This window comes from Tenrec ecaudatus, chromosome 11 (genome assembly GCF_050624435.1).
Source record: "Tenrec ecaudatus isolate mTenEca1 chromosome 11, mTenEca1.hap1, whole genome shotgun sequence".
In the NCBI taxonomy this organism is placed as follows: domain Eukaryota; kingdom Metazoa; phylum Chordata; class Mammalia; order Afrosoricida; family Tenrecidae; genus Tenrec; species Tenrec ecaudatus.
Window position 1 is genome coordinate 105606731 of NC_134540.1, and position 11743 is coordinate 105618473.

General features: G+C 46.5%; 1 protein-coding gene across 1 annotated transcript in view; it reads right to left on the reverse strand.

The window, feature by feature from the left end:
- UBAC2 (UBA domain containing 2) overlaps nt 1-10479 on the reverse strand; it is a 208263-nt gene extending 197784 nt beyond the window's left edge. Inside the window, exon 1 of the mRNA XM_075563460.1 lies at nt 10323-10479. Within this exon, the coding sequence (XP_075419575.1) occupies nt 10323-10353 (31 nt within the window). The 5' untranslated portion in view covers nt 10354-10479. The remainder of the gene's footprint in view (nt 1-10322) is intronic.
- Nucleotides 10480-11743: the final 1264 nt, after the last annotated feature.

The window sequence follows — 11743 nt, forward strand, 5'->3', positions numbered from 1 at the left end:
TAACTAACATCCATGGGAAAATGTGACAGAACTGGAATTGTTCTGCCTTAAACTACGGAACACCTAAGGCTACCAGACGCTGACATCAACAAGCAAGGATGTTCTCAAATTTCAGAGAAAGCTTTGTCTTGCTGAAACCTTAAGTTCAAAATTTTCTCCTGTCATTTATTTTTAAAATCTTTATTGTGAACTGAGTACAGGTTTACTAAGTAGATGATCAGTTTGGAACTCAATGACTCATCTGCATTTTGTTTCATCTTATGCATTGCCGTCCCCTCAATGTACCAGCATTTATCCCTTTTCCTGCCGCTTTCATTCCTAACTCTTCTGAACTGTGTCCTTGGCAAATGCTGGCCTCTTGATTTCAAATGGTTGAAATGGGATGCCGTCTTCAAACCCTTGATCCATCTTATCTCCCACTTTGTCCGTCCATTTCTGGCAGCGCTTTCTTCCAGGCTCACCCAGTGTGGACCTCAGTTAGTTTTCTCATTTATAATCTCATCAGGACTCTCGCAGCTCCGCTACTCCCAAGATATAGTCCATTAATATGGCCCTTCTAGCCTTAATTCCTTATGTGATGTATGATAATTCTGGATTCTATGCTTATGTTATGATCTCACTTTGGAGGGAGTTTTCTGTTACAGGATTAAGGTGGGGTTAAGTCCTGACATTAGTAGAACATGTGAACCAAACCACATCCTGTTTCCTTGGGGGCATGGTCAAGACTACGTGAGTAGAAGGTGGGGCTTAAGACACCATCCTTCATTTTCCTTGGCGGAATAGTCAGCTAAAAGACAAACCACACCACCACTGAAGCCATTTCTCAGTATATAAGAGTCATCTGGGACACAGAGAAGAATCGCAGGACCATTTAGATTACAGCAGTTCTCAACCTGTGGGTCGAGACCCCTTTGGGGGTCAAATGACCCTTTCACAGGGATCTCCTAAAACCATTGGAAAACACAATTCTGAAGGTCTTAGGAACCAAGACACCACTCCTCTATCCATCTCCAGAAGGGTCCGCCCACATGCAGATATGCCCACATACCAGTACCCTGCATGCAGACTGTTAGCCATGCTACCCCATGCTTCAAGATGAAATTTCATGTAATTAGAAATATTTCACAACATATAATTACGTATTGTTTTGTGATTAATCACTATGCTTTAAGTATGTTCAAATTGTAACAATGAAAATACATCCTACCTATCAGATATTGACATTATGATTCATAACAGTAGCAAAATTAGTTATGAAGTAGCAATGAAAATATTATGGTTGGGGTCACCACAACATGAGGAACTGTACTAAAGGGTTGTGGCATTAGGAAGGCTGATAACCACTGATTTAGAAGAACATGTCTGAAATCTCTATCTGAAGTGGTGGAGGTCACCAAGGCCATAAGCACCAGACTGTGGCACGGAGACTCGGGGGCAGCATTGAGACTATGGACTACCTTGTCTTCATCTGGCCCAAGACTATGAAACTGTGAGACGTAATAACAGGTGAAGCCAAAGCCACAGGACCACATGGCTGAGTGACTGATGACTGGATAGCTGCTGTCTAAGGAGAGGGGTTGCTGTGGACCAGGGACTGTGTCCTTACTGTTTGCTGATCCTGACTTGTGGTAACCTATTAACTTCCCTAATAAGTCCCCTTTATTGTTAGTATTATCTTTGTGGCTACTATAACAAATTATCAAATCCACCAGAGAAGTAAAGTGTCATGGGAGGAAAGGTTGGTGTCATAATATGTAGAGAAGGCAAGTCTGGTTCCTGTCACCACTGTTTATCCACAAGTAAGACCCACTCCCTTCTGATAAGGGATCAGTAGGTAGACAACTGTTAGATCTCTCTTGTGGGAGAAATATACCTCAGTCCTTGACTCCCCATGAGAGAGACTTTACTCTGAAGCCTGGTCATGATCCAAGTGAGTTTGATGAAAGGTAAAAGAAGTTTCAGGTTTACGCAGGCACCGCAGGGCCCTTCACCCCCACACATGGAGTCCTGAGGCCAGAGGAGATCTGCAGGGCCTCGAAGGAGCAGCTTAAGAAGCAGAAGGGGCCGCAAGGCTCTGGATTCTGTTTCCTTGTAGGAGACCCCAGAGAGGTCAAGCCCACCCAAGGGTGACAAAGGTTAGGCCGCCATCATGAATCTAGGGTCCGCTCATCTTGTCACATGTATACCTCTAGTTCCTCCCCTTCCTATCATGTGTGCTAGCTCATCCCTTTCCTGTTATGCCTATGCCCATTGTACATCCCCTTCCTATAATGTGTATGCCCCTTCCTGTGACGTGTGGTGACCTGCAATCACACTCCCGAAGTAGATATAACCCTTGGTTAGCAATAAACAGGGTCCTCGAGCATCCTGCCAGGTTCCTGCTCCACCTCACCTCGGCCCACACTGTGCACAGCCCTGGCTGGTAAGATCATGACCATCCAGGAGGTAAGCATGCTACCATGAAATGTGTCTGACTCCATTATTTCAATCTCTCTTCTATCTCCCATGCTATAACTTTACTATAATATTTATATATAATAACCATACAATTGTGCCTATTGAACCCGTGATTAGTGGTGGGGGCTAGCACCCCCTTTGCAACCACAGTGACTCAATGGCACCAACAACTACCATTACCACCTGCTTAAACATCATTAGAATCCTCTCCTCTCTCTAGCCATTCCCATTGCTACTACTTTACCTGAGATATCCCGCATCTTACCACTCAACCCATGACACAGCCATCACCCACTGCCCTCTGCCTCTCCTGATGACCACCCTCTTGCTCTGATCTACATCCATTAGAATTTCCTGGGGAGCCTTTAAAATTACAGAATTCTGATACCCCCATTAGCCTTTCTGAATCTGATTGGGGCGGGGGGCTTCTGACAGAGGGAGGGAAGGCCCTACGCAGGACCCTATAAACTCAGACAGTTGCCTGGGGGGACAGAGAGAACATTCAGAAACCACTGGGCTACCTCTGAACAGCAACCTCCCACGGCTATGAGACACTGCTGCCTAGTGCTCTAGACTGTGGGCCCATTGTGGCGTCTCTGTGGTTAAGGAGCTCAGTTGCTAACCAAATCACCAGCAGTTTGCACCGCCCCGCTGCTCTGCAGAAGCTGTGGCAGTGTGCTTCTGTAAGAACAGCTGTGGAAACCCTCTGGGGCAGTTCTACTCTGTCCAACAGTGTCACTCTCAGCTGGAGCCACTTGACAGCAGTGGGGTTTGTATTGGGGCTCTAGCTCAGGCTCTAGACCATCGCTATCACCCTTTCAACCTAGCCCTCCCTCTCCACTGGATCTTTCCCATTACATTGAAACAAGTTATTCTCAACTTCAAGAAGCTTTCCCTTGAAACTTTTAATTACCTCTAAGGACAACTCACTTCCCCTTCCTTTTATATGCAAGGATCTTGAAGACACGTTCTAAGCTTTTGTCTCTTCTTTTCAACCTGTTTATGCCCTGGCCAACTATAATCTGATTTCCCTTCCCGATTATGGGAGCTATTCTAGCAAAGTTCTAGATGACCTCTTCCTCAGAAGGGCACTTGTCAATCTTTTGTTTTCTTTTTCAGATCTGCAAAATTAGGACTGTTGATTTGAACTATTCCTTCCCGGAAATTCTTCCCTCCTCAGTGTCCCTCTACCTCCTTGGCCACTCCTCAGTCTTCTCAGCCCAGCCTCCCCTCCTCCTTCCTCTTTAAATGTTGAGCCTACAGGTTACGTGTCCAGTTCTCTCCTCACTTAACACTGTTTTCAGAATGACGTCACGGCACAGTCATTAGGAATTGCTGACACTAGTCATCATCAAACAATCCACTAATTATCCTCTTCCCTCTGCCAAGTCCTTCCCAGACTCTGTCCCTCAGAGCTCTCTCCTCATTTCTATGCCTAACCAACTCTTACTCATTCCTCAGAAACCCAAAACCCACTGCTTTCAAGGCAATTTCAACTCACATAGCAACAGCATGTATGTTTTTTGAAGTTGTAAATCTTTACAGGAGCAGTCTCATCTTTCTCCTGCAGATGGCTGGTGGGTTTGAACTTCTGACCTTGTGGTTAAGCAGTCTTATGCCGAACCCACAGTGCCATGGGGGTTCCTTCCCAGAAAAACCCACTGCCACCAAATCGATTCCAACTCATTAAGCCTTCCAGGACAGAGTAGAGCCACCCCTGTGCGTTTCCAAGGCAGCTAACTCTGTACAGGAGAGCAGAAAGCCTCAACCTGGTGGTTTCAAATTGTTGACCTTGTTTTAAGAAGCCTAAGGAGTTACCCACGAGGCTATCAACGCCTCTTACTCCAGGAAAATCTGCACAGATCTCACCTACTGACAGAAGCCTTTACTAGTTGTGTCTACCTCCCCACCAGCCCATCACCTTCAACAAATTCTGAGGCTGTTTTCTTGTTACTATTCTCCCACCAAGCCCTGAGACCCTGGAGTATAAGAATTATGCCTGGCACACATTAGACATGTGATAATTGTCAGTTAAGTCAACTGTTACACTGTGAATATATTGTGATATCAACATGCAATGGGAACACTTACAAGTAAGAACTATGTTCTAAATGTCATGTTTCTTTGTTTTCCCCATAACTCACAATTATTTATTTAAAGATCATATTATTGGGGGCTCTTACAGTTCTTATAGCAATCCCTACATCAATTGTATCAATCCATACATCATTTGTACATATGTTGCCATCATTATTTTCTAAACATTTACTTTCCATTTTTTTCCAGATTTATCATTTTATTTTTTTAATCGTTTTATTAGGGGCTCATACAACTCTTATCATAGTCCATATAAACATCAATTGTGTAAAGCACATTTGTACATTCATTGCCCTCATCATTCTCAAAACATTTGCTCTCCACCTAAGCCCCTGGCATCAGCTCCTCATTTTTCCCCTCCCTCCCCATTTACCCTCCTCCCTCATGAACCCTTGATAATTTATAAATTATTATTTTGTCATATCTTACACTGTCTGACGTCTCCCTTCACCCACTTTTCTGTTGTCCATCACCCATGGAGGAGGTCATGTGTAGATCCTTGTAATCAATTCCCCCTTTGCAACCAACTCTCCCTCTACCCTCCCAGTATCACCACTCACACCCCTGGTCCTGAAGGGATCATCTGCCCTGGATTCCCTGTGTTTCCAGTACCAGTGTACATCCTCTGGTCTAGCCAGACATGCAAGGTAGAATTGGGATGATGGGGGGGGGGGGGAGGAAACATTTAGGAACTAGAGGAAAGTTGTATTTTTCATCGTTGCTATTTTCCATGTTTCTTAACATATAGTTGAATGATAGTATTTTTTCAATAGCAAAGAATATAAAATAAGTTATAAACACTAGTCTTTGGACTTTTATCCAGTCATCCTTTTATGAGTGGGCAGACAAGCAACAGATTTTTAAAGAAATGGTCACACATCCCTTCCCCAGATCTACTGTGCTGGCTGCACCAGGCCTCTGTAGTTCCCAGTCTGTGCTCACTGCTCTTTCTCTTAGGAGAATGGAGACTCTACAACCAAGCCTGGTATGCCCGCCCCTTCAAACCATTAGGTCTCCGCTCAAATGCCACCTTCCCAGTTATGGTCCCTGGTCAAGCACTATTCCAACTGTGAACTCCCCAAAACACCAACCTTCACCATTACCCTCCTGTTTCTGCACAACACTCATCACTAGGGGCAATCACATTACTTGTTAATATATTTTGAGTGGTATGCTGTTTGTTTACCCTCTGTGCATGAGCAGTGTGTGGCTTACCTGAGTGCTTAGGGCACACTTAATGAACGAGAGAGAGGGAAACGTGTAACACTGATGCATCAGTAATAAATGGCCTGGATTCGCCACTGGACAGAGAGAATGTTACTCATCACCCAGTGGGGCAGGGATAGACAGGTGTAGTCTTCTTCCTTGAAGTCAGAATTTTGACTTAACAAAGGTCACACAACCTCCACCCAAAGGAAGCCATCTCCCTTCCTGTGGGCAGCCTTTCCAGAATAAAGTTTTAAAACAGCTAACTGCTCACACCTCAGCGGAACAGAAAAGTCTCAGAGAAACTGGGAAGCACCATAAACAAGGACGCTGCACTCCTGGCAGTCCCAGCCCACGGTAGTGCTCAACAGGCTTGTCCAGTGAGGAATGGCCAGCCTGTCAACTCTAAGGTTGTAGCTACATTTATTTCAGAAATAGGGTGAGGCAGCAGTGGAGGCCTAAGTCTAAACCGCTCTCTCTGGCAAGAGTTTTTGCCTAGAATGCAAAGTTCATCAACCTTGTGTCAGAGGTAATAATTAACTCTCCTCCGAGCCACCTATGGCAAACTTGTATAAACTCTGCCAATGCAACATAATAGCTAATCGGGTAAAGCATCCAAAAGATGCCTCCGTGTTATGGATTCTATTGTTTCTCCCCAAAATATGTGTTAGAATCCTAGCCTCACTACAGGTGGCTTAAGGAGGCCTGATGCACAATGGTTAAGGACTCAGCTACAAACAGAAGGTTGGCGATTCAAACCCACCCACGAGCTCCTAAGAGAAAGGCCTGGTGATCTGCTTGCATAAAGATTCAGCCAAGACCAAAGTTGTGTGATGGCATTATTTACAACAATGGCAAATGCTGCTGAGGCTGGGTATACACAACCCTAAGCATCATGGGATTTGATGCCTTGGCTTGGAGGTTTAGGGCCATGGTTTTATGGAACATCCCAGTAAACTGACCTAATAACATGTCTACTGCTTCTGTTCTCTTCATTTGCTACATAGTGCCTGGGTTCTTAAAAGCCTGCAAGTCACAATTCAAGGTACAATAATTGGTCTCCACCTGAGAAGGTAGGGGGGTAAGGAATAGAAAGGGGAAATAGAATATGTGGTTAATTCTTCCATGAGTACCTGAAATCAGAAGTGGAGGGTATCTGGCTACCATTACTGAACATTTTGATCTAAGATTATATCAAAGAATACTGATCAAAGGAGGGAGGAATACAGATCAGAATTGCAAATTCTCATGGAACCTAGCTTTTCTGGAGTAATGCAGGCTGACTGAATGAGCCCCTAAGTTAATTTTTTTTTTAAACTTAAATCAAAAATCTCCCCTGAAGTTTTCTTAAACTAAATCCCAGATGCCCACTCCATTGCCATAGAGTCAATGCCTATATAGTTTCCAAGGCTGTAAATCTCTATGGGAGCAGAGAGCTTCATTTTACTTCCTAGGTGATTTTGAATCAGTGACCTTAAGCTTAACAGTTCAATACTTGCCCAACAGTACCGCCAAGGCTCCTTAACTGGTAGTGCCAGCTTAAGGTCTATCCATACAGAACAAATTCATAATGCAACAGCCGAACTATCAGAAGGAAATGGAGAGGGCAGGGAGTTTATGTCACCGGAGGAGGAATAACTCAGAAAAGGAGGGGAAGAATGGTTGCAAAACAAAGTGAGTGTGATCCATGTCACTGAACTGGCTATGGAAAAACAGATGGACTGGTATTCGAGGGGATACCCCCCAAAACCAGAATCACCCACCCACCCAAAGCTACGTATTTAAATTTTTTATACAACACAACCTTATTACCTTCAAAGTACTCTCCATTACACTTAATATATTTGTCAAATCTGTAATTCCATTTTTGGAAACATTTTTGAAACTCATCAATTTGAATGGCTGACAGCACCTCCCTCATATTTTTTCTTCACCTCTTCTATGTCATCAAATCGCTGTCCTTTCATGCCCCTCTTCATTCACAGAAACAAAAAGAAGTTGCACAGAGCAAGGTCAGGTGAGTAAGACGCATGAGGCAAGAGAGGCATGTTGTTTTTTGCCCCAAAACTGGCACGCTGAGATGACTACATGAGAAGGTGCATTGTCATGCTGGCAAAACCAGTCACTGTCTGCCACAAACAGGCTTTTTGTCACACACTGTTATGCAATGTTTTTAGAACCTCTAAATAGAAAGCTTGATTAGCAGTCTGACCTGCTAGAAGGAACTCCAAATGAACTATGAGTGGACATTTTCATCCATTCAGGAAGTTGATGGACGTCCAGAACGAGGTTTCTCATCAATCAACATTTCACCTATCAACATTTCACCTTTTTAGAAATAAGAAAAACACTCATAAACTTGAGTTTTTCCCATAATGCTGTCCTTGTAAGCTGTGTTCAACATCACAACAGTGTCTGTGGCATTTTTCTCCGGAGCAGGAAGCAAAATTTCACAGTCCCATGCTGTTCTCTTGAATTGGCCATCACAAAAAATGAAGTTTGAGCAAAACTACTGTCATGAAACAATTCACTGTGACCAGAGAGAACCTTCCCAGGCAACGCCACTGGGTGCACCAACTCAGAGCAAGTTGTTTGATGTTCGCCTAGCAGGAAAAATGTGTATTACAAAAGCTCCGCTCGAGACCGTTTTTCCATTTTGGGGGGTGGGGGTTGTGTGTTACCCTTCATATATTCTGTGTATACTCTCAACAAAAGTGCAAAAATACAATTATATATACACACGCACACACATGTTCCTTAATTACAAGCAAGAAATCAGGCGGCTCTTCTGCAAGATGCAGAGCCATTTTGAGTTGACTGGACTAGAGTATACCTGCGAGTGTCATCTCACTTGCAAATATGAGCTCTGTTACACTGGCGGGGTCACAGCCGGGCAGGGTGCGTTTTATCACAGGTGACGTTTGAGATACACGAGGAGCAGATTGGACAGAGAGAGAAGCACACAGCAAGCCCAAACAGGAAAGGTGCCATGTGGGGATCCGGAGGTTCCCCTTAGCAGACAGCTGTCCCCTGAGGCAGTGGCCTGAATTAAAGTGAGGGAAAATCAATTTGCTTATTAAAGTCACCCACTTATGATCATTGTTGCAATAGCACTGGTTAACTAATGCTGATGGCAGGCAGGATGGCTCAAAATGCTGAAAGAACTAGTAAGAGTGAGGAATTATGCAAACAATTTCCACACAAACCCGCCCGTGCATAGCTTACTGTGTGGTGGTAGAAAAATTATATCACCCTCTATTTGTTTCATAAACAGTAATAATGCTCTTCATTCAAGGGCTGATTTGGGGAGGATTAAGTCGTTAGTAGTTGTTATATACTCTGAGACCACTGTTTGTAAGTACGAAATTAAAGAAATCGTAAACATTCAACCCACTTTGAAAGCTGAGAAACTAAGAATGATATAAAATCATGCCTTATGGCTTCCATGTGTAAGACTAACAAAGTCAGACTCACTGCCAGGCAGCCCTTTCCGATCATAGCAGCCCTATAGGACAGGGAGGAACAGGCCCTGCGGGTTTCCCAGGCTGTAACTACCTAGGGACTAGAAAGTCTCCCCTGTCCCCCACCCCCCTAGCGGCTGGTTTTGAACTACTGACCTTGAGGTTGGCAGCCACTAAGCCACCAAGACTCCTCTAGCAATCACAAAAAAAGATGTGACAATCACAAGCCATCGTTCATTCTGACAGGTAGATGTCAAATGCTTCCATACTCTGTCAGCACTGACTTCACGTGTACAGACAGGAAACACTCAAAAACAATCACAAAATTATGCTTGTTCAAACCGTTCCTTGTCGACGGATCAGTGCCGAATCTCAGTCCTCTTGAGTTACCATACAGACACAGTCCGCCCTTGGAAACATCAATGACATACAAGGAATTTCCGCGAGCAGCGTAAACCGCGGTTTAAAAAACTCTAATGCAAACTTGAGCTTGACCACTACTGACACGCGAGTAACAGCATAGCGACACGGCGGCAGCAGCAAAGTGTACTTGATGGCCAAATTCCTTCCTAACTTTTTTCCCACTTTACAATACTTTGATCACTTGAGTTTGCCTAAGAACTCGTAAGGGAGACCGGGCAATGCACCGAGCTAAGTACGGAGGAGTCGGAGGCTGAAATGCACTTCCCCGGACGAGGTGGGCTGCAGCCTAAATGAATGGACCCGGGTGACTGCGAAGGGGCAGCACCGCCTGCCCGGGCAGTCCTGCTTTCAGCCTGGCACCTTCAGCCTGCGCCTGGCACACACCTCCCCCAGGGCCAGGAGCCGGGGCACCCCGACCGACCCCAACTGTCCAGCACTCGGCTCTCAGGTGAGCGCAGCGGCTGGCGGCGGCGCTCATTCCTACTTCCGGCTACCGCGGCGGAGGTGGGGGCCGAGCCCGCGGCCCCTCAGGGGCAGGAACTGCCGAGGGGCGGGAGAGTCCGTCCTCAAAGCGCCAGCGAGCCCGAGGGTCCCCGCCGCTCCCACCCGCCCGAGAAGGTGCCCACGGGTCGTATGGGGGCGGGGTGGGCAGTCAGGACGCCGGCGGCCAGTACTCACAAAGCCCACTGGAGCCGGTGCTGGTGAACATGGTCCCGCCGGGCACGGAGCCCCCGCGGGGGGAGAGGGGGAGGGGAGGCGGCAGTGGCGAGACCCGTAGGACGCGCAGGCGCACTAGCGGGCGGCCGGGCGGTGGACCGGGCGAGCCGCGCGCTCTCGGGGCCGCCGGACGTACGGAGCATGCGCGGCCACCGGGACGCACGCGCTGCGTCCCCCCCCCCCTTCCTGCCCGCGAAGGGAAGTACGTCCGTGACGGGAGGGCGGCCGCCCCGCCAGGTGCTTTCGACGGCTCCGTGGGGGCAGTGCACGCGCGTCTCTCCCTGTCCGCACGTGCCCGCACAGCGCCAGTTAGAGCGGGCACTGGGGATTCCTTGCGCGCTCCGCCCCACTCTGCCCGCGACAGCACGCCCGTTGGGCGCCGAGCGAGGCCCACGCATGCTCGGTCTGCCCGGGCCGTGGCCAGCAGCTCGCTCCTGCGGGGGCTGTGGACAAGTAGAACCTTGTCGTTGCCGGTGCCCCCACCCGAGGGGTCAGTCGGCTGCCCTCGCGGCGCTGCCTGAGCCACCCCGTCGTGGAGCAGCGCGGCTGTCGAGCGGCTCACCCCATACCTGGGTCTCCCCTGAAAAGCGCTGTGTGTGGGGTCCTGGGGCCATGGCCCCTCCCGAGTGCCCACGCAGACTGGCCGGCTGGGACTCGGTGGCGGACCGACGCCGATGTAACGTTTGCCCTGGCAGTTCCTTCTAGACTTGAGTCTTCTTTTTAGTGCGTCTTCCTTGATTTTTTTTTTTTTTGCTTTCCTTGATTTTTTTTTAACTTAACACTGAAACTTTATTCATCGTTATTTTTCTTTGATAAGAAAAAGTAAGTTTTTAAAAATGTTTTAAACTAGAGAAGCATTTTAGATACACTTAAATTTTTTTCTAAAGAATACATCTAGACAATGTAGCACTATGAAGCTAAAGACGGATTTCAGAACTACACACATGATAATTCTTTATAATGACCAGCCACATTTTGGATTTTCTAAAACTTGGATCAATAAACACAATCCCTACCTTTATAGAACTCCCAGTAAACCAAACTTTTAACATTTCTAGAGAGCAAAACGCCTTGACTCACTGCCCTCAAGATTCCAACTCATAGTGACTCTGTAAGGATTGAACAGCCCTGTAGGTTTTTGAGACTTCCCTCTCGGCAGGGAATAGAAAGCCTCATCTCTCCCCCAACCAGTAGCTCGTGGTTTCCTTAGGGCTACACAACCCACTAAGGTACCAGGGCTCTTTGCAGAGGGCAAAAGCAAAGGTAATTTTTATTCTCTCCTTCAGGTTGTTTATGTGTGAAATTGTTCACAATCATCCTGAGTTACAGTTTATGTTTAATTTGGGGTTCAATTAAGTTGTAATAAAATGGTAGTTTAAAAG